Genomic DNA, 24,218 nt, shown 5'->3' on the forward strand with positions numbered 1-24,218 from the left:
AAAATGAGTGGGAGGGATGTGCACAAAAATGGTATTTATTGCAGCCTTAAAAGACATACCAATCACAGTGTTTATGGTCTTGCACAACACACACACACACAAAGGCTTAAAACATACATGCAGCTGCAAAAAAGTTTTTTGCACATTAAGCTTCCCTCCTAATTGTTTTGTATATTTGAGCCTTTTTGAGAAACCTGTTGTATTTTCTGTATTTTGATTGCTTTTGAACACCTACTTCTATTTTTTAGCACCACAAATTCAGCAGAAAATACATTAAAAGTGTCAGGTTTTCTCGCTGGTAAACTGTCAGCTCCTTCGCCAGCATTACAGATTGACTTGAGTGTCATAAATTCTGCCAAACAGCCTAATATCATAATATTAGAGGCAACGTCATATCTGAATATGGGAGAAATAATAGCTTTTCCTCCTTCTGTCTGCGGGTCTTGATGAAAACCTCATTTTATTGCCACAATCATAATGGAATTATCTCCAGGTGTGATGAGGGCATTTAATGAAATCATTACAAAGGATTACTTGCTCTTTTTCATGGGCTTATTAAAAGGGCCTTTGTGATAGGAGGGTGAGTAAGTGAGGCTGTTTTTTTCCCTCTCCCCTCTCCACTCTGACTGATTGCGTGTTTGTCAGTCTGGCAGTCGCACCATTTGTGGCTGGCATAAAAGCCTGCAGGGAGCCACAAGATCTGATTGGGAATCTTGGAAGAAAAAAAGAAAGAAAGAAAAAAAACTACATTGGCTGTCGCAGTGTTGTATTGATGTGTTTGAACATAGGGCTCTCATTTTCATGCCCTCAAAGCACACATAAAAATGGTTTTTCAATAAACGCTACACTTTGATGCATAGTTTATCTGTTCGGGCTGTAATAATGGAGTTTCTTTCTCTGTCTCTCTCTCTCTCTCTCTCTCTCTCACACACACACACACACACACACACTTGAACATATTCTCCATTCTTTTTCCTTCCCTCTTCCTCCCCTTGTTTTTCCCTGTTCCATTTCCACCTCCTCTCCCTGGCTCTCTCTCGCCCTTCTCCCCGTGTTGTAGGCCAATCAAACTATCACCAACACCGGCACGTTTATTAACTATTATGTGACTTCACCTCTCATGTATTCAACAGTATTCAACCGAGCCTCTTAAATCTTATTCCTATATTGCCAAGGGGGAGATGTACACTGTGGTTGTTAAGTTTAATGAGCGGCAAGGGCAAATCACAGTGGTCTGGCAATCCATAATTCTCTTTGATTGAGTTCTGAATTGTAAAATCAATGTCTTCTTGCCCCCACTCACTTGTAGTTAATATATCTGTGAATGACAAAGGAACTGAGCTTCTTCCCTCATCAACCAACAGTGGCCCAAGGATCTCCCACACGTCAGCGCTGATGGCAACTATAATTCGAATAATTCATCTTTATTATTGATATTGGCGTTGCCGTTATGGCTGTTTTGAAGATGAAAACTGGCGGCCACCATCATTTGAAAAGTATAGCTCTTCTCATTTTAAGTGGAACCGCTCAGTAAAGCCCCCCAAGCCCTGTGGGAGTGAAAGACAGGAGCCTCGCAAATATTTAACAACTCATTGACCCATTTTGAGAAGCTCCTCCAAAATTCTACTTTAATTTTAACTCCAAATTCCCAGGGCGCCTGTTGTATATCTTGGCGAAAGCGGAAGCGACTGCGCGGCTGACTCTGATTCTGAAGGCCGTCTCTGGAGCCGGCGCTGAGGGTGAACGATGGGCACGTTCATGGCGGTTGTCAAACGGTGATGAATAGCTCCACGTAACTCAGGAATAACGCTTAAAACAGAAAATGAATCCAAGTCGTGAATAAATGTATTAAACATTTGTGTTGTGCCTGGTCAGCACTGAGTCTACTTAGCTTAAGGAAGGAGGGAAGGGGAGGAAAAGGAAGGAGAAAGAGTATGGGGGGAGGTGGGGGCGCAGGGAGGGGAGGGATGGGGGGCAGGCAAGTGGCAGTAGTGTAGTGGTACGAAATCAAGCACTCAGCAGCTCCACAATACCCCATTAGTCTTCATTTTCACCAGGACATGCAACAGGGCCCTTGCGTCTCAAGGAACAAACTAAAATTTATTGGGCCGGCCAGTTCGCACTAATTGAAAGAAATTGTCTGTCTGTTTGCTTTCCAGTGGGGTTGACGGGGTTGGGCGGGGGGGTGGAGGGGCTTGTTGGGGTGATGGTCTGAGGCCTGAGCCGGTCGCCCTCAGCTAGTTGCCCTGGCCCGGTTTCCCGCTAATGGCTTGATTCATGAGCACCCTCCGCTGAGCAGACTGTCTGAGCTCTGGGAATCATTTAAGGAGGAATCGTTTAAGGAGGATTTATGGGATATGCTCATTTTTAAGTGTGTACAGGCAACCTGACTTCGATCAGTCCAGAGTGCTGCTGCTGCATTTGCTGTAGTTTTGGTTTACTTATCTCCTAAAGGGAAAGGCAAATGCTCATTTTCTAACAATACAGATAACAAGTGATCACCTAAGGCCAGACTGTGTAATATTTGTCTATCTGCCTCCAAATGGTGAATTTGGATCCTAATCTGATTGTAGAGGAATCCTCGACATATTGCTTATCATTATGAAAGTGCTCAAGCAATTATGATTACTGTCCTGTAACCAGAAGGTTCTATGTTTCAAAGTGTCAAAGGGATGCAGTATCTTTAAGTCTCAGAGGGATGCAGTGCTATATGTAATATGACAACTGAGAAAAAAAAAAGCACATGCTGTAAAATATTCCACTTATCAACATAGAAGTGTCTGGAGTCCTCAAAGCTAATCACTGAGAACCACAGTATGTACGGCAGAGGTGAAAATTCCTAGTCCCGGGAGAGATTTGAGAGGTAATGGGATGCTATTGCCCACAGTTTTTCAACAACAGTAAAACAAAGCAATTAATGCTCATTGAATGCAGTAACAATAAATTTCAGTAGAACGGTTAGGGAAAATTATTTCCCAATTATGTCATCCTTATTGTTAAATCTAAATGTCACTGAGATGCAAAGCAGAAAAAACATTTGGAATTATCTGTGGCATGGGTGTCAATATAACTACATTATAACAGCAGCTAATACCACCATTTAATGTGATGTTTGGACAGCAAAAAAGATGTTTCATCTGCTCCTACAAAGATGAAAGCAACAAAAATCGAATTCTTTATTGTAACGTGGCTGCATTACATGGTGGTATCATCACCGTGCTGGTTCTGCTTGTATATCTGCTTTGCCTTCAGGCAACAAACTGACCATGTTTCATGTTGCTGATACTGAGAGAGAATCTTCACTGGAGGATCTTTGGTGAATACAAATCCCTCTAACCATTCCCAGTCAGGTCATTTTTTTTATGCCAGCTATGTCTTCTGCCCAATATTTTGTGTGGGATAGTTTCCTCTAACAACACTGCTCAACCCAAATGAATTAAACACTTCCAAGGAGGAGCACAAAATGGTGGCCGCATAGCTCGACTACACAGGGGGAGCTGTGACGTTAATTGGCCTGAGAAAGAATGGAGAAACTCATTATCATTACACCCTGCACGCCGCAGCTACTATTCTACAGTAAGTATTGCATTAACAAAGAGCGAACTGAATGACCCGGCTGCCTGTAAGACAAGTGACAGCCATTCAGCCAAGTTACAGTCGCAGACAGTTAAAAAACATAATCCACAACTGCCAAAAAAACACTTTGACAACTTATGCCTGCTGCCTTCTCTGCCTTCTCCTCTCTGTCACAGGCTAGATAAACTCTCTGCCTCTCCGTCTCCAGCCTCGCCTCCCCCCTCTGCTCCATTATAATTGCCCGCATTTAACAGCTGAGCTTCTGAATCCTGAGGAGCAATGAAAATGAGGAGGAGGCAGCATGGCAGAGGGAGAGAGAGAGAGAGAGAGAGAGAGAGAGAGAGAAGAAAAAAATAAAATAAAATAAATAAACGCATCTCTGTGGAAATTGACTGGCACCGGTGTTTAAAATAATAAGATGCAGCTGTTGATAGTAGCGACTGTCTCCAGCTTTACTTCCCCGTGGCCCCTGTGGCAGCGGAGGAGCCGTGATGAAGGCAGACAGCTGACAGGTGCTCCAGGATGATGCTGCCATCAGGTGCATCTGCTAAACTTAACTCAGAGACAGAGGGAGAGAGGAGAGAGAGTTGGAAGCAGAGGCAGAAAGAGAGAGAGAGAGAGAGAGAGAGAGAGAGGAGTGGCCAAAGAAATATGAGGGAAAGAGGGTTAAAGAAAAAGACGCAGAGAAAGGGTAGTAAGCAGGCAAGAGAGAGAGAGTGTACGTGTGTGTGTGTGTGTTTGTGTGCGCGTGTTTGTGTACACACAGAGTGTACGACTGCGTGCGTCATGCTCCTTGAAACTTCCTGCCAAGCCTTCCAGTAAAGCAATGCGCAGGATGTCTTTGAACACCGCGAGGCTGGCTGAACGTGCAGAAAGAAATCGGTGCCTCTCTCTCTCTCTCTCTCCAGCTCTCTCTTTCTCTCTCTGTCTAGACAGTGACACCACTGTGAAGGGCTAACAAGTTTACAGAGCGGGTCAGGAGGAGGAGAGACAGCAAGGGAAGGTAATAAGAGAAAGGGGAGATATAATGAGCAGGTGCAGGAAAATGATGGAACGGAGGGGTAAAGTATGAAACAGTAATAAAAAGTAAAGAAATTAATAACGAAATATATATATTTAAGAGAAGGTGTGAGGAAAAAGATAGCTTGGCAGAAAGTGAGTTGTGTGAGTGTGTGTGGCACTTGGCAAATGTTTGTATATCACTGCATGCATCAGCACTTTGCCGCTACACACATGCCTTTCAACTCCTGTGAGTGTCAGAAATGCAACCGGGGTCTGACTATAGAGATCTGGGCCAGAGTGCTGGCAGCGTAAACGGCTTTATTAAGACGGAGGTCAAAGTATGGACGTGATGCGGGGATTGGGACCCCCTCACACACCACCCTCCGCACCCTCTGTGGGTCCGAGGGAGGGGCCGCCTCATCAACCGCGATGCCACTGTGACCGGTGTGTGACACGACGCCAGATTAAGTGCCCGCTCAGATCACGACTTGGCACTGGGCTGAGCAAAAGGTGACAAGGAGTGGGACCAAGGAGGTGATCTGTCCTCCCTGCTCTCACTCAGTGTGTGTGTACGTGTGTGTGAGAGAGAGAGAGATGGATACAAGAGAGCCAGACACACACACACACACACACTAATACGCAAATGCACAGCAGTGAGGAAGGAGAGGAGCCTGACAGAGCCCAGTGCATCGCAGGTAGCCCAACAGAGTGGCTGGGAGCGCTGTCACCAATTTGTTCCTAGCCATGGGGGACATGCAGGGGATGGAGAGGCGATGGCAGCTCCCTGTCCTCATCATGGCTAATGAGGCCCAGGCTTCTCCTCTCCTTCTTCCTCTCTGCATCTGTGTGTGTGTGTGTGTGTGTGTGTGCGTGTGTGTGTGTGTGTGTGCTTGTGAGAGAGAGAGAGAGAGAGAGAGAGAGAGAAAGAGAGAGATTGGTTTGTATGAGTTTGTGTCAGAACTGCCAATGCCCTTATTCCTGAAACTGGGGCCGGTAAGTGGCACAGACCGCTATACACTCCTTATACAGCTCTCCTGGTTGAATTATTTACTAAGAAACACCCAGGACTGGGCCATGTTCAAGGCAGCTCGCCCTTCCTTCCATACAGTGTGGATCTTCACGGATGCCAAACCAGCTGAAGCTACTTGCTGTGCTGGTCAGCCCATGAGATCTTAAAGAGAGAGAGAGAGAGAGGCAGAGAGAGAGAGAGAGAGAGGGAGAGAGAGAGAGAGAGAGAGAGAGAGGGAGGGAGGGAGTGTTTGAGTGAGAAAGTAAGGATGGCACTAGATTGGCTGTGATAAAATAGGCTAGAATAATGATTTCTTATTTAACAGGCTAATATAGGCTGGACTTTCCCTTAGGAAGCAAACTACCACAGTAATAAATTAATATGTGTAGAGTTAATTTGCAGAAACACATATCTGCAAATGCAGTCATTTCTGTAAACCATGTTTTTTTCCACAGATATCAATTCAAAACATCTTACTAATAGGCTAATGCATAGCCAATATTGGTGTTTGCGACAAAATCTGGTTTCATAAACTGTGTTAAGGATTGCACAGCACAGCCACTTTATCATTTTCCAAAACAGCGTTCATGTTCTTGCAAGTAAACTCTTCGTACACCATCTGAAAAGAACTGCATCCAATTCTAAATATATGTTGTTTTTTTCTAGTAACAGGATTATTCCGTTATTGAGTGTCTGTGACAACAAATTCAAATATAGTTTTGGATGTATTGAGCAATTTGCGAAAATTAAACTTGCACATTGACTTTGTGAACATTTTGTAGCCAAACTGGCCAGATGTCTCCTAATGAACTACACTTGAGAAGTTATTTGAAGATCATTTTGTTATATGAATTATGGCAATTAGAAGAAACAGTGCTGCCTGTGTTGATGCCACGCAAGTAAATATGACGAGGATGGATCCAGAGAGTTGAGGAGGCATCCGAAGATATTTATTCTTAGGAGAGACGGAGAACTCGATGATGCGGTTGAACCAAAGAGACATCGAGTAAATGAGACAGCATTTGTGGTTCAGGAGCTCCCCTGTGTGGCAAAATAGGGGAAGTGCTTCAAATAAAAAAGGAGGTATTTCATAAAGCCTTCACCCAAAACAGCAAATAAGTTGTTGTAACAGGCTCAAAAGGAGGGAAACAATGATATTTATTACAAATCAATATAAGAAAAACAATAAATCTGTAATCCTGAAAAGATAAAGGCAGTTGATCCATGTCTCTGCATAGAAAATGTGTGGAAAGAAGCCTTGGTAACTTAAATTAGTTTCTTACAGGGTGAAAGCTGGTACAGCTTGAATCAAATACAATGAAATTTCCTTTAACTGTGTGATGCTAGTGTGTTATCGCAAGGAATACACCAAGTGTAAAAGGTTGAATCTCCCTTTTAATAGTTAAATACAAATCCACACCACTGAAAAATACTTCAATCCAATTATGGCCACAATGCTGTAGCGAGGACACTGTGGATAGGTCACAAACATGTCGTCTTTATTCAATGCTTGCAATGATCTACTGCCACCTTCACTCAAAAAAGAATGCACTTGCAACGATTGCTTATGCATCGGTATTTGGAGAATAGAAAAGAGAAGAACAAGAGGGAGAGAAGCAAAAGAGGAAGCAAAGAGGAGGAGGAGAAAAGGGATAAAAAGGTTACGAAGAAGGAGAATTTGAGAAGAATGGGAGAAAAGTAGGAGATGCAAGGGCAGAGGGACACAGAAAGAGCCTGAGCAAAAGTAAAGAGACAATAGAGAGAAAGAACCTGAATTATTGTGCTGATTCACAGAACAACAGAACATTACCAAGTCAGCTAACAGTGGAGAAATCAGCTTTTTCCACACATTCCCCCGGGGAAACCATCACAGCATAAAGAGACAGTAGAGCTGATCACGCCATGAGCAACAAACCAACTCTACCTACTGAAAAAGAGAAAGACTGAAACTCAAAATCCCTGATCATACTTCTGATTGTAAATAAATATTATCAGACCACATCGGGTCCTTGTTTTCTGAACTTTGTTTTGGAATGAACACAAAAGAATGGTCAAGAAAGAAGTTTAGAAAGTAGTTACACTTATTCACATTTTCTTTCTACAGTAACACAAGTAAACACCTGGATTCTGTCACGACTGATGTAGAAGCAAGATCAGAAATGTTTCACCTGAATACAAAATGGCAACAGGAAAGCTTAGGCAGTTTAGTCGAAGGCAAATGAGTCTACGGATCTACACGGGCGTTTGAAGTCGGACCGTCAACAGTCAAGGTGTTTGTAGCTTGGAGAGGCAGAGGAGAGGGGGCACTCAAGGCGAGGGTGTTTTGAAGAGACCAGTCTTTCTGAAGTAGCGAACGATGAGAGGCACCGACACCAGAGTGATGCTGATGCGAACCGGGGCGAAGAGCTTGTGGATGGCATAGGCCAAGACGAATGTGCTGGTTCCTGCTGCCATTTTAGACTGAACCACTGCCTCGCTGAAGCCCAGCTTGCACAGCAGCGCTGCCATGTCGATCCCACTGGGGAGACAAAATGACAAAGAAATAGATTAGGATTCATCAAGAGGGCAAAACACACGTCTGTTACAAACTGCTGTGAAGGAAACAGGTTGTTGTTTTGTGCAATTTCCTTGACTTGAGGTGGACAGGGGTTGAATATCGTTGGTGTAGCCTTTATTCCTCCCTTCCTTCACTTTTAAATCAAATACGATTTCAAAAACAGGTGCAATTCATGCGTTTGGCCACCAGAGGGAGTATAGTTCGCCAAGGAATGTTTAATGACGGAGTTAACAGAGCTTGAGGTCGGCCTCACCACAGGCACCAAATGTTGAAATGCATAAATAAACACATCGAACTGTATAAGTCAAAAGGCCTTCATAAGCGACATGGATTATTAACTTCATGGAGCAGCCTTGGTTTTTGATAAGCCATGGCATTTTCACCTCAGCGATTCGGGGGACTAAGCATGCGAAGAATGTGTCGACACAAGGCTCAGAGATCCGGCTCAATCAAGACAGAATATCTCACACGCGTTTACAGCTCTGTCGCGCTAGTCAAACTTTCATCAGCTAAATATAGGGATCCATCTGCGCCCTGACAACTGTTTGCCCAGCACCCAGCGCTGTAATGCCAGGGCCACATGCCTGGGCTCTGCGGCTACTCGGTGATAATACCCGGTGGTTGTGAGCTACAGAGGCAATCTGCGGTCCAAGGGTTGTTACAGGCTACGAGGAAATCTCCAAGCTGCCAGATTATCTCTGCACAAACCCTCTGGTATTCACACCCCTGGCACACAGTCACACAGGCAGGCTGATAGACTTTTAACTTGCATGTCAAAACTATGGATGGGTTGTTCCTTACTCAAAAATAAGGTTGCACTGTGCTGCATTACCGTGATGCCTTTTCACACATTTCACAACAGGTTAACATGATGAAGATTGCTGCAAGTTCATTCATCTTATCTATCTTACCTGAAAGATACAAGTCTAAAAAGTGAATCTATCTCTTGCTAAATTGAATTAATGTTTTATTCAAGGATTCAAAACGTTCTCAGCTGCATCTGATTCAGGGAGATGTTGCACTGCAACATATTGAAGAACAGGTGCAGCATAATGTGGCTTAGGTCAATGGAATTTTTTTCACACTCGATACTTTGCTTTTTCTCTGTATTGCAGCTCCCATTTCCCACCAGGCATTTTGCATTTGTTGACGCAAGTAAAAGCAGCCCACAGGTCAAAGTAATTTCGAGTAAAAAATCTTTGAAGGAAAAATTTACCCTGAGTGCTCTCAGACTGTTATTATCAAACTATGATGCTCAGTATATTACAGGAGTTATTTTGTGATGTGTTCGGTTTGTTGAAATGTTATAATTTACCTTTTTGCTGCCTCATCTACCTCAGTTACTGATTCCCAGCATTTCCCAGAGTACCGTAAGACAATCTCCAGAGAACATTCCTGAATTTGCTGCATTCGTGGTTTTCACGTGCAGGTGGAGAGAATAACAGCGATACAGGAAACACAGAAAGAGCAGGATGGCTTTTCCAGTTGAGAAAAAGTGAGAATCCCTGACCTTACTCAAAACACGGATTATGGTTGCATTGCATTCTGGTCTATTGAGGTTAATGTTAGTGGACAAACTGATGTATCTGCCTTTTGTACGATGAATTTCACCCTGAGTGATTGTTGAATGTTGATGCAAAATGAAGTTTATGAAGTCCTTTTGATTCCAAGGGATTGACACAAAATCTAATATTATTAATATAATATTTTAGATTTTTGCTAAACAATCATCAGTAAAGTGAATATCAGGTGGAGATAAATAATAAAACAGTTGAAACAGTCATGAAACAGCTCAAACAGTAATGAGGTCAGAGAACTGTATATCTTGACTGCAATGCAGCCTTTTAAACCAGGAAAGGACAACACTTGCGTCATATCACGATATTACAATATCTGAAATCCCAGATTATATCTACTTTCATATTACAAAATCAATAAGATAACAATATATATTGCCAGCCCTAGATGGCATATGTGCATTCCATGAGAATAAGAAAATACATCAAATAACAAAATGGGCATAGCAATAAAAAATGCCAATTCATGGCAAATAACTGTTTCAAAAAGGACAAAAAAAAAATTGGATTAAGTGCTTAAGTGTGGATTTCTCTTTTGATACTATCAAAACCCTAGATACCAAATCTAACTGTTAGAGCTATGCGCTTAAATCCTTAATAAATAGTAATCTTAAGCCAGTTAAATCTAACACTAACCACATTTCTACACAGACGCTTGAAACCCAAACCCAGGTATGTTCCCCGATTGGTGCTGTGTGACCAAAACCACTACCCAAACCCCAGTACAAATCATAATCAATTGACACTTTTGTTACCTCGAGACAAGGAGGTAGAACATTCCCAGGGACATGAGGGACATCCCGACATGAAAGCTGACTCCCACGGCTCCATACTCCTTGAAGACCTTCTTTAGCTGTTGTGTCTTGTTGGGTTTGCCATCCTCTGGCTCCGTCTCTCTCGGGGCCTTCGGGACAGAGGAGGAGCTGGTAGAGGGCTCCTTTAAATTCTGCTCCTCCTGACAGACAGAGAAAGAAAATTAGAGGAGAGAATAAGGAGGAGGAAGAGGAGGGGAAGGGACAGAATGTACCTGTCAGGGGAAAGAAATGATACATGCAACAGAGAGAGTGTACGGACGGATGGGAGGAAGTGAATGAAGAGTGAGGATAGTTTCCCCTCAGCATACCAAACCGGGACATTTTTCACATTAGTATGGGGAGTGTTCCCTCAAATTAAAACTGGAAACAAACTCCAAGGTGGTGACTTCATTTCTTTTGTAACCGCCGCAATTGAACTGATGTCAGTCTTCTCAACCATTTTCCTGCATAAATTTCAAAACAAAAGGTTGGAGACTTCATGGAAATGCAAACTGATAATGCTCCTAAGACACCGGGTTTGCCACACACTAAAATCTCATAGTCCAATTCCTCGTAACTTATTTACCATACAATCATTTCAGCAAGTAAAAACAATAGAGCAAATGATGTTTCGCATCACTGCCTCAACATATTTGCCCTGATCTGAGGTTTTAGTGTGCAGCAAAGCTAATCTATGGATTATGCTTCTCTTGTATTTTGACAGCACAAGCTGTGCAAAGAACACTTGACTTTTTTTACCATCTAAAAATGTAGTTTCACATCTAGTTGATAAAAAATAACATGTTTTCTTAGGTAGGGCACTAGGATATACAACCCTACAATGCCAAAAACAACATAAAACAAAAACACCAATTGTGTGAACAATGAAACTGAGAATATTTGTGACAAAAGGATGCATGGTGATATTAAAACCTAGTTATGACCTTTGAGCCACACAGTAGGATATATTGAGGGGTGTGACTCTGCCCATCTGGATGGTGCTCTTTGGCTTGATGTGCACATGTAATTGTTTTTATGTAAGTGCCATGCCAAAGAAAATTCCTGTTACTGCTTGAGCTTGGAAAATGAACAATTAAGTTTTTGAATCCTGGAGCATAGATAATAAAAAATGCAGTTTAGCTTTTTGGGGAAAATATAGAGCCCAGCCACACTGCGGGTCAATCTTGTCTTGAGTCCTAAACCAACACTGAAATCAAATTTTAAGATTTTTACTTTCAATCACAAGAGGCTAGAGCTTCTTTTTGGAGAAAAAACAAATCAAACACTTTTTCCAAGCAAGGTGCTACGCAGAATTTCTGATACACAATTCAAGATGCATGCTGCATACATTTTTCATTTAATTCAAGCTAACATTACCCTAGGAGTAGGCCACCCCGCCCAACACATGCTTTTAAAAAAAAAAAAGGGGTGGGGTGGGGTGGGGGTGTTGCAATTGTATTTACATGCATCATAGTGCAAAGAAAACAATTATTTTCAAACGTGCTCATTCAAGCAGGTCAAACAAAGCACGGACCTTTATGCGTCTCCTCATGAGTCCAGCCAAGGCTGTGCAGTCCCTACTGAGTCAGCTGATTTAATATGGACTGGCGTTGTGTTGTTTAGGTAATTCATTGACAGTACTCACACACGCCAACACTCGCCCTTTCACAAGAAAACACACACACATGCACACTCACAAAGTCAACCACTCTCTCAAAGACACAGGCACACACACACACACGTTCACAAAGACCCTCTCATCGGTTCACAAACAGACATTACACTGTGTTGGTGACCTTGAGACACAACCCACATGTTTGACATGTAGCTGAGAGCAGGCAGGTCATTTCCGTGTTGGCAAAAAGTGAATTAACTTAAGTACAACACACACACACACACACACACATCAGCACACCACAGCAGAAAAGGGAGCTGCCGCAGATGGAACACTGATGGTGCGGTCATGTGACTCACACAGCCCTGAGGAAGGCAGGAGAGACAAATAAACCTATGTGAACAGTGCAGTATGTTAATATAGAGGTCAGCTTTATTTGGTAATGTGCCAAGAGCATAATTCTGCAGGGATGCATATCCTTTTTAGTGCAGCAGAACCTGTACAACAGGTATACAAACTGTACAAAGCAGAACAAGCACTGCATCTTCAGCGCTGCAGAGTTGCTTTTAAAAAATAAACAACAAAAAATTAATACTGACTTCCAATGTTTAAGTAATTGCAACAGAATTCTTTTTTCCCAGAAAAAAATGAGTTCAGACAGCTTTCCAAAAAAGGTTGCCTCGAATAGTGTAGAGTTACAAGCATGACAATCTGGCTGAACTCTGGAGGAAACCATCAATAACTTTAAAACAGGTCTAAGGACATTTGCACCTCAGTTTCTCCCTTCACCCATACCCTGATTTTTCAGACATTATTTTGATGTGCTGGGGGACATGCATATATTATCATTCCTACCAGAACTGCAAAATTCAGGGGAAAAAGTAACTGACTGTTATCCGTGTCATGGCTCAAACACAATCTTTGCTTCCCCAGGCTGGGGGCTCCACCCACGGCTGTGGCACTGATATCAAACCTCTTCAAACCGAATGTGGGGATATCTGGGTGGGACCCACAGCGATCCAGCACCACAAACAAAAAACAGACTTAACTTTAACAAGCATCTTACTGTTATGCCTGGCCTCTGAGACAACAATTTTAGGAATTCCGGGAAGCACATCGCCGCATGGTACAGAGTGTTAAGATTAAGATAAAATTAGCCATCCAAAAAAAAAGAAAAAAAAAGTCTTTGGAAAATTCTTTTGGGTTTGCCTAAGACACACAACCCATGTCTGAAGCATACTGGCAGCAGGAATGGGGGCGGGGGGCCAAAGAGAAGAAACCATCCTTCAACCACAGTGCCCAACTTCAAACCCGGGAAGACTGCTCTTAAAGGAGCAGTTCATCCAAAATACAGAAGATCTTTTCCCTCTTATCACTAGTGCAATGTATCCATCCAGATAGTTTTGAGTGATCTGATGAAGTTTCCAATCATTTACAATTACAGTGGGGTTGGATCGGTGTTATTTTATGGGGCTCAAACTTTTAAAAACTTTCACTTGGAAAACTTGTCTGTATTTGGATTCACTGAGGCTGCACAGACAGAGTTTGCCAGTGCTCTTTGGCAGGAAATAGTTCCCGACAAAACTTTTCAACCCCAAGGACTATGGATTATGCCAGGTATGCATGTTTTTTTTTTTGTTTTTGTTTTTGTTTTTTTTTTTTTGGAACAAGCTGCTGCTAACTCCATGTGTATATTTTTATCTGTTTGAGCTCCACAAATGAATATCCATCTAGTCCATTTACTTATTTATTTATTATTTAGACAGGAAGGTCCCACTGACATATAAGATGTCTTCTACCAGGGAGTCCTGGTCAAGACAGGAGCACAATCAGATTCACATTAAGAACAATTTCACATGATAGGACACACAAAATACATAAAATCAATACCCAAAAGCCATATCCAAATGCAGTCCACCTCAAGTGAAGGAAATTAAGCAAAAACAGCAAAATGTTTGCAACATGTATTGAGTTGACGGAAGGCAAACTGGAAACCTTGCACCTGCAACTTTAAAATTCAGCCACAAGATTGTAAGCAAAACCAAAAGGACATAAAACATCACCCCAGTTCTTAAATCTCTACACGGGCGGCCATTTAGTCACAGAATTTAAAGTTTTATTACTTATTTATAAAACTCTACATGGAGTTGGTCCAAAAAATTGGACTGATGTACTTGCAGATGAACAATCTGCAAGACCTCCTCTGTCACTAGGGAGTGAATTTCCAGTGGTGCCCAGGAAAAAAAAAAAATCTAAAAAAAAAAAAAAAAAAAAAAAAAATCTAATCTAAATCTTTTTTTTGTTCCATTGTTTTTTGGAATTTTGTGCCTACTTTTTTTTTTTTTTTTTTAAAGCAAGACCCTGGATCACTGTTTTGTACCTGACCTGGCACTTTGACCTCCAAATAAAAATTGGATTCCTCTTCAGGGATCAATCAAGTATCCCATTATTATCCACTGTGTGCTGTCATCTGAAGGTCAGAGTGCATTGCAATAAATAACAAATCTGTAAGTGCTGCAGAGGATGAACATTTGACACATCAGTCACAGGCTGCTCGCTCTAATCACCAGGCCTCCGCGCTGCCCAATGACCCTGCTGTGCTAACGCAATTACAACAACATTTCCTTTGATGGAACCCTTTCAGCTTAATTAAGCATATTGATGAGAGAAGTAATTACAAGCAAATCATTTAATTTCGGTTTTACGGCCCATCTTCAGCGTTCATTGACGATAAACAGAAATGGAGGCAGTAAAGAGGAGCGGCTTAATGTTCAGAGATGGGAGGACGTGATGTCCACAGGCTCCACTTGAAGTCGAGTCATTGAAATATCTCCTTTGAGGGCCGATCACTATCTTTCAAAGAGCCAACAGGAAATCACTAGGGCCAGTTAGCCGAATCTATTTTTAGAAAGACACCTAGACTGTCCCTGCAGGGCTAGGTAATTTGGTTAAAAGGAGTATCATGGCGACCTCTTTAACACCCCATTTTTCAGGCAGCCTATATCAGGTGAAGGGGAATTTAACCGTGATGAGAGGGGAAAAAAATTATGCAGGGAGCTAGTTTGCGAATGAACATACTCTTCCTCATGATACATCAGAGATTAACTCAGTTTACAGAACTGATACCTCGAGTAGTGGCACCACTACTCAAGTGAACTTCTCTCTGTCACAGATCACTGAAAGAAAACTTTTACTAGTAAATACGTCTGCTCAAATATTAATATAATGTGTCTCAGTGATGTTATGAATGAACAGCAGGTGCTAAATTTGGGAGCAAGAGAGTGAAGCATTGTAATTGAATATGTGTAATTGCTTACTGATGCGTAAAACCGCTGATTTTAAGATTAATAATGGATGCTTTACAACAGGTGCATGCTGAAAACAAAAGGTGAGCTGAAACAGAACAGCCCTCAAGGCCTTGAATGGCCCTCCTGACCTATTCCCTTACTTCTCTCAGGGTATTGCAGAAAACAGGTTTTTTTTCTAGCATCAACACAGGTATTGCAGTCTGGGATCTTATTTAAATAATTTTATAATATGGTGGTGGTTTTATTGTATGTCACCTAAAAGCAAGTAAGCTGATCCTCATATCTGCTTTGAAGCATTCAAGTTGGTGGCGTAAGATGTGAAACAAAACCCATTCAAGAAACAGCTATAAGGATATTTAGCTACTAATAGGTAAAAACAGAAAAGAGAAAGTCACTTGCAAAATGTATGATGATTTGAACTGAATTAATAAGGATGTTAGTGAAAAAATAATGATATGGATGACACGTGAGAGGCAGATGTGGCCCATCGCCCATCACACCTCCTGTTCATACTTCACTACACCTTTTGTTTCTGCTTGCTTCAGACTCATGCTTTGTGCTCCTGCATTATTGTCATACAATAAATTACCAGAGCACAAACAAGAATGAACAATGCGACAAGAAGAAAAAAAAACAAGCCTCTTCTTTTCTCTCTGTTGCAATTTGTCTCGCAAATTTGGCCCAGACCCCCAGGATGAAGCCATAGCTTGGTAACGTATTCACTGCTCTGCCAACAATGAACAATAGTATGGCTAGAGTGGGTGAGAGAGCAGGCCTTTGCTTTTCAGAGGGGATCGGGCCGAGTCAGGCCAGGCCAAGCTAAAAGCAAAGACAGGCAGCAGCCGTGGGAGGGTCATGTGAGTGAGCGGCCAAAGGGAGTTGTGCCAGGGAGGGTGTATAGGAGGGGAACAGTGGGCCTGCTGTGTCTGATAACAGCTTTTCAGGGGCATGGAAACACATGCACACATATGAAGGCACAATGGTGTGCAAACACACACACACACACACACACACACACACACACACACACAGAGAGAGAGAGGGTGGAGAGTGGAGGGGAAATGGTAAAGGACTGAATCCCTCTTGTGTCAGAGTTTCAGGCAGCAGCCATAACAGTGACAAGGAAACGTCTGGAAATCAACATGAGCAAAACAACTAAAATGTCATCTGGTGGTGTGATCCAGACACAGATGCCCAGTTTAGTGTCTTAACCTGAGCCTAAGATCCTGTTTCGTGTGTGAACCAGGAGGGTAAACATACCTCAAACAAGTTTACCTGCTTATTTCTCAATTTTAATAGGTGGAGACAAGTTTTGATCATGAAAACTCACAGCAGCCTTGGGCAAAATGGTTGAAATCAGTATCAATCAATATCAATATAATGGGGACTGATACCAATATATATCACAATATGACCTGTGTGCAAAATCATGTTAAATAATCAAAATTTGCTCATCCTCTTGAGTCAAACCTTTTATTTTTTTCAAATAATATTCCTTAAAGTGTTCCATGCCCAATTGTGTCAGAATTTTAATTTCATTTAAAAATACTCTGTTCAGACAGCAGAATTTTGTCACGATACAATTCTGTTGAAAAGATATGTGCAACACTGAATTATTGCTCAGCCCTAATAGACCTTTTTCCGAGCAGCCATTTTGACATGAACAGCAGTTAAACAAAGCTATTACTAATGATATTAATTTAGTTTCTGTTACATTTAATTGTCCCAGGGGCTTTCCAGCATGCACAGCACCAGGGCCCTGGCAATTCATGTCAAAATGGCTGCTGGGAAGAAGGTCAATATAGTTATAATAAATCTTCCAAACTTACATACAACTGATGTGGCTAAAGTGATTTAAAGTAGCACACCAGTAGGCCTGCTTAGTTTGATTTATAATGAGGGTTATGACGCCTCATAATAATCACTAGTGACAGATCAGAGTTTTTATCTGACTGCCATATCACTGCTGTGTGTCAATCAACACCATGCATAAAGCAGCTCTCTCCAACTTACTTTCTCTTCTAGAGGGGGTCATAATTGGCAACAAGGTTTATAATGGGGTGACAATCCACATGGCTCTGCTGTTTCCCCTTCCTGTATTTATGTTTCCACCCTGATCCTAAAAGATCAGATAAAACTAAACATATTTTTGTCTTAAGAGTCCTAGGAACAGAAAGTGCACTAAAACTTTGTCCCTGGAGAGTCACCACAGGACAAGGTCTCCTGTGAGTTCCTTAATTAAGACTGACAGGAGACTCTTCAGACTATGCAAATGAAGGCAAAGGCTGAAAATCTTAGGGAAAGTCCTCTAGTATGTCCCTAAACTTTAAGATGAGCAGGTGTGACTTTACTGTTGCGAATGGGTTCAGACAAAGTGACTCACACTTACTGCTTGTTGACTAACCGCTATCTCTAATAATATAATTGAGAGCCATGTTTTTCCAGCTAAGAACCTGTGACCAGTGAGTCAGCAACTTCTTTTGTGTGTGTGTGTGTGTGTGTGTGTGTGTGTGTGTGTGTGTGTGTGTGTGTGTGTTTTCTATGCACAGACTACGATCAACTGCAGATAACCTATACTCCTACTGGTTCAAGTTAACTTTTGAAAGCTGCAGGTAGGACTGTGACTGGCCTGTTTTGCACAGCGTGAGGAATCCATGCAAGTGTGAGCAACCCACGTGTGCGCGTCGGTGCGTCATGCCTTGTTGTATAACAAGCCTGCCAGCTTACATGACTGAGCCGAAAAGGGCCAGGCAGCACAGCAAACCACTCGCACAACTCTTGGTTTTCTGATCCTGGTGCAGAGAAAACAGACGGCGCGGTCACCACCAGTTGAACACGGGGCTCTCTGTGCACACACGGCCCCTTCGCCAAATGCGCTGTTTAAACACTGTCAGATTAAAGTGTGCCACGGAGGTTAGACAAACAGGCTTTCATTTACCCCTTTCTTGCTGTCAGAGCTCGTCTGCCCGGCGTCCGCGTCGCGTTTCTGCGTGGCTGCCGCCGTGGATGACGCTCTGGTTTGCATGGTCGTCGTCGGGCTGCAGATGAGCTGCCCTCCGCCTGAAAACAAAACACCACCCGCCGCTTCTACCGCTGCTCTGCCGCGGTGCCGGTGTGCGTGAACCACTGGATACCCGAAACCACGCGAAACATCCACACTTCGCTGACTTTTGGAGAAGCTCAGAGCAATAGCAGCCACCCGGCCCAAGTGTCCCCGGTCTGTGATTATGAAAGCAGATGAGGAGTCCCAGCTCTGGTCAGCGAGCAGGTCCCTCTTTCGTCTCCCATGGCGCCACAGAGGTGTATCGGCGCCCCCGGCTGATCCACACACAGCCCGGCAGCACTGAAACGTGTAGTCATTGCGTAATGTCCATGTAATGTCCCCGGGTCCGCTTGGTTTGCCTCGCACTTGAAATAATAAACCCGGTGTTTTGAGAGCTTGATCTAATGCCGCTGCAGAAAGCCTCGCTCCCCGGCAGAAAAGCATTATCGTCGTCGGCCTTTGAAATGAGTCCGGATCGCTGAGATTCAAATAAAACGTATGATAAAAAGTATTGAGGATGACTAATATAGGCCAGTAGGAGTGGATGTGGACATGGTGCCCTGTGCCCTCATGTCTGCCCCGGTCCCCTTGTTGACCGATTATCACCGACAGCCAATGAGCTTTGACGCGCAATCGCAGATATTGTGCACGTAACGCTGGAGTGAAGCAGGCGGGGAAGGGGGGGACTTAAAGGTGTAAAGTCACATAATTGAATCATGTTGTGAACCTAATCTGAGGCGCTTATCATTGCCTATTATCTTTGGGTGTGTATATATATATATATATATATATATATATATATATATATATATATATATATATATATATATATATATGTGTGTGTGTGTGTGTGTGTGTGTGTGTGTGTGTGTGTGTGTGTGTGTGTGTGTGTGTGTGTGTGTGTGTGTGTGTGTGTGTGTGTGTGTGTGCCAGCGTGGAGCTTTCTCAACTATCTTTGAGACATTTGATTTGAGATAATAAATCAAATTATTATGTCGGCTGCTTTCAGTGGCCTCACCAGCACTAGGGTGATTGTATCTATTCCGATTTTGATCTATTTATTAGTTTCCTTCCCGCTTTTTGCGTATAGAAATAATCATGTTGTTCTCCAATTCATTATAGTTCACTTTGTGAGGAAGGAACAAGACGAGTATTTTGCGTTGTCATTGCTAATGACAGCATGTCTCCTCAGATTTAAGGATGTTACACACATATGACCTATGAAAAAATGTGGAAGTAACAAACTTATATTTATTCACCCTATTAATTCACTGCAGCTTTTGCAGATATGTAACTTAATGTTCCTTTTCTGTAGCCTGACTGCATTTAAATGAGATACCTTTTACTTTTTTTTACACCATTCCTTTTACCTAAGTAAATTATTCACAAAATACCAATATTTGCACTAGAGTAGGAGACTGTAGCTTGTTTCCTCCACCGCTCGTGACTCAAAGGTTTGTCAGAGTTATAAGATCAAGTGGAAATTAAATGACAACAGTCTTCCTCTCAACCTAACCTTGGCTCTGTTTAAAAACTCTGAGTGACTTTTATGTCCCTGATAAACACATTAGGGTCATGATCCCTTCTTGCGAAGATAATGTAGGCCAACATAAACATAAAACGCCACAATACGGGTTATCATTCTTCAATGTTGAAGCTTAAGTTTTGCTTAAGTGTGTTTCTCAGTGCAGTTTGTTGTGGGGAAGGTAAGGCTATCCATGCAGCTAGGAGAAAGATAAGAGAGAAAAAAAGCCTTTAAAAAAAAAAAAAAAAAAAAAGCCATTTTAACTGTAACAGGCTGGATTTGATCACTTTGTTCTCCACCAACCAAATAAAGGAAATACAGAATTTACACACTTGATTTGATCCTCATTTTTCATTTGCTTTATTTGAGATGAAGTCCAAAATCATCTTCCTTTATGTGTTGCTCAGTTATTTCTGTTTTTATATCTGAGAGTGCTGCATCATATTTGAATGTGTTCATTGTTGCTTCATTGTGCAATAACACATGATCTGCTGTAACATCTGAAGGAGCAAAAACTTGCCTGTGACATTTAAACCCTTCCTGTACAGCAACTTCAGGAAATAACGCAGATCAAACTTTGCACCCACAAACACAAGCACACACTCACAGACACACGCAGTCAAAAGAAGACGAAGAGAGTGGGGTGTGTGAGGAAGGTGAATGAGGGAGCGAGACAGAGAAGTGGAGGGATCTTTGGCAGTAAGCCATTAAAAACCACCTACAGCCAGTGCTGTAATGGAGGCCGCAGCTCTTCCTCTGCCAGACCACAGGATTGACAAGTGAAGGTCTTTAAAATGTCTGTTTAGTTTCAGATATCTTCCCTTTTATTTGTGTGATCAGGTAGGATATCTGTTGTATCCAGTATTATCAAAGGTGAAAGGAGAATATAAGTACATGTAACTGTTAAAATGTGTAATTCCCACCAATAAGGATACTTCATAGGTGTGAACATCCACTGATTCTCACAATTAAACAAGGGAAAGGAGTTTGCCCTGTCCATGATGACAAAATGTAAAGTGCCTTTAGAGAAAATGAAAAGGGGAGAGGTGACTATTACATTTTTTTTTTTTTTTTTAGAAAGATCCATATTTTATGCCATTATTCAAAGCATCACACAAAATTAAGGTCATTTGGATGTAAATTCTCAGACAAGAGAAGCTCCAATCTCGTTTGGCATCATTATGACATGTCTGGGTTTCTCACTGTGGGAGTAAGCTGTTCATAGTCAAAAAAAAAAAAAAAAAAAAAAAAACTGAGAAAAACAGAGTTTTTTTTAAACACGTCTCTACAATGCACACACCTGCAGGATATTAAAAAAACAACTCAGTTCTGGGAAGTAATGTCAACAACATTAGAAAGAAAAAATGTCGGCCAATACGTTGCTGTCGTAGGCAATGTGGTTAGCCAGCGTGCTGACAAGTGTGTCTGTTGCAAAGTGAGTCGTCAGTTGACTTCCAGTTTTAACTTTTCATGCATTAATCACGATTAAGGACACCGTTGTCTTTGTGTTTGCTCTCCTCTCTGAAATAACCACTCATAGTCAACTGTATCAACACCTGCAGCGCTAGTGGTTTTCCTATGAGGCAGCTTCATTTTCACTTTCTGCAGACACATTAATCTGGTTTCCAAGGCAGCCCACAGCAAAACCCCAGTTCACATTCATTGCAAGTGAAATTTTTGCTTTTCTGATGCATAATCACACCAACAGATGACCATTCAGCAGTATTTGAATTGCAAATAACTGAATAGTGCTTTTGATTGTGTGCTAACCTGGCAATCTGGCTGCTAGGTGGCAGCTGCATGGCTGATGTGGAGTGGTACAGTAGTAGAAGAAAAAGAGGAGGAGGACATACCGGGAACTCAACAGCTGTGACTCTTTATTTGTCATGAACAGTGAGGCTGATTGGTACATGCACTGTATCTTCAAAAGGTGTCTAATGACGTTCACAGGAACCAGTCGGTCAGGTTTACTATAGTGAGCAATATTATCAGAGGACTGTCAGTCATGTTTTCTCCCTTAGTCAATGTTTGAATAGTTTGAATGTTTGCTGTATCATTTTTTGTGTCCTAATTCCACCTGGTCCGTCTCTGTAGGTGCTTCTCCCATATCTATGGTGTTTACATTTCTTGTTTTGACAGATTGATTTAAATCAATACAAGCTGCTTTTTGGTAAATGACAGGTGCTCCGGTGTTGTTTTGTTGTTTTGGAAGGCATTTGTGTCCCTGTTTTAAATGAGATTCTGGAGAGAAAATGAGCCCTGGGCAACAAGTCTCCATTATCCTTCAGAAACCACAACACTAGACAAGGTTGATGTTGTTTTGGCTAAGCATTATGGTGTCTGGGTCACAGTTTCACACAGCCTCTCTCTTGAACTGACACACTCTTGTATGATAGACTGCTATGATAGATCATCCACACACACACACACACACACACACACACACACACACACAACATGCATGTTGATTCTTGACTCATGGAGTACAAGTAAATATTGGATTTGTTGAAGATACACTGCAAAAATGCTGAAGACTGGTTATAGTGAGAATCATTTAAACCCAGCTTACAAAAAATGTGGCCTAAGAATGTAATCTGATGGGTAATTGATCATGCCGACTCAGTAGTAAATTGCTTATTTCATGTTTTTTTTTTTTTTTTGCCAGTCGAGTCTAGAGGGTCCTCACAACCCATGGAAATTTTGCATAAGTGCACCTTTAAGTCTTGAGTTTTAAATTGTTACTGCAATCATGGTAATGCCTGAACTTATTTTTCTTTCATTTAAGAGATTAAGGGCTTTGAGGAGGTTAAGGAGTTCTGTTCAATAAAATCTAGATTGAAATGCAGTCTTTTGCTTGAAGTGCATTGCCACTCCTCTGTCAATTTCCTTTTTCTACCAGTGAGTCAGACAGATAGACAGACAGACAGACAGATACGCATCAGCATTTTCTAGTTAGGCCTCTTAAATTTAGTACCCAGTATATAATTCAGCTCAAACGGGACACTGATGTCCCATAAGTCGAGCTGATCCTGGGAACAGGGCAGACGTTCTGATCTACTGAGTCATTCCTTCATCCACACCTCCTTTTCGTCTTTTAGCAAATTAGCAGTTGAGTCAATAGCTGTGTCCTCCTGGCGCCGGTCCACTTTCTTCCTCAATGAATCTCTTTCGTTCTAGGCTGCCATCCATGCCTTCTCTTCTCAATCCATGAATCCTCCCATCCATCCATCCATCAGCAGGGTGGTCAGCATCTTGGCTACTTCTGGCAATGGTTCACCAACTTTCCTAAACACAAGAACCCCCTGCACCCCAACTCTTTATCCACAGCACTCCCTACTTTTCTCCCATGCCTCCATCCACCCAACCCCGTAGAGCAGGCAGTGTCTGTATACTCTTGCTGGCACTGGTCCACTTTGCTCTTCATTGAAGAGGACTGAAGGGGCTGGAGGACTGGGTCTGGAGCCAGCTGGCTCGACCTGAATACAGCCAGTCGAGGCCGGGGTACAGCTCAGGCACAACAGGGTGTCCAGTCTGCGCAGATGGAGGTCAAAACAGTCGGGATTCTGCATTTTCAGCACAATTGTCTTTCACTCGCTGCGTGTACGCCGTGGACATATTGACTGTCACGACGGGAGGGGGCACTTTAGATGAAGGGTTTATTTCGCTAAGGCGTATTTGTTCAGGACACACAGCGGACTGTAAATGTAGATGTTTGACAAATCGGTGTAATGTTTGTTTTTCCACTCAAATGTTTGCGTTCAAACTCTGATATAATCAGCAGGTGTTGTTTTATGGGAGCTTATTGAATTACAGGAGGTAAGTGTTGATAAGAGAATTGCAGCAGTTTCTCCATACATCAAACAACTCATATCCCATGCCTGTAACAGTCACTCCCTTAAAATCAACAGTAATGGGATCTTTACCAGCCTATTAGCTGGCAGCTATTTTTTTTCAAGCAGTCCTCACTAGGGAGAATTTGAAAATGGAGAAAGTAGGAAAAATGTTCAAATTTCTGCCACTGCGGCTCATAACTAACATCAAATATACTATTACCAAAATAATGTCATCACTCCTTTCTCTCCTCTTCTCTCTCTCTCTCTACACCAGCTGCTGTGTCTGCATAATGCCAGCAGGGTGCAGCCTTTGGAGATGCTGACCTCTTTGACCCCTCTAGCCAAAGAATGAGAGGAAGTTCAGAGAGAGAGAAACAGA

The 24,218-nt window shown here is 42.2% G+C and overlaps 1 protein-coding gene across 1 annotated transcript; it reads right to left on the reverse strand.

Annotated features, from left to right (window-relative positions):
* Positions 1-6,726: 6,726 nt before the first annotated feature.
* On the reverse strand, positions 6,727-19,101 carry fam210b (family with sequence similarity 210 member B). The gene is made up of 3 exons (XM_030051179.1): positions 18,377-19,101; positions 10,477-10,676; positions 6,727-8,105 (listed from the first exon to the last, which is right to left on the reverse strand). Exons 1-3 carry the CDS (start codon positions 18,923-18,925, stop codon positions 7,895-7,897), a joined length of 960 nt encoding a protein of 319 aa, XP_029907039.1. The 5' UTR covers positions 18,926-19,101; the 3' UTR covers positions 6,727-7,894.
* Between the last annotated feature and the right edge of the window lie 5,117 nt (positions 19,102-24,218).

The sequence above is a fragment of the Myripristis murdjan genome, chromosome 5, assembly GCF_902150065.1.
Source record: "Myripristis murdjan chromosome 5, fMyrMur1.1, whole genome shotgun sequence".
Lineage (NCBI taxonomy): Eukaryota > Metazoa > Chordata > Actinopteri > Holocentriformes > Holocentridae > Myripristis > Myripristis murdjan.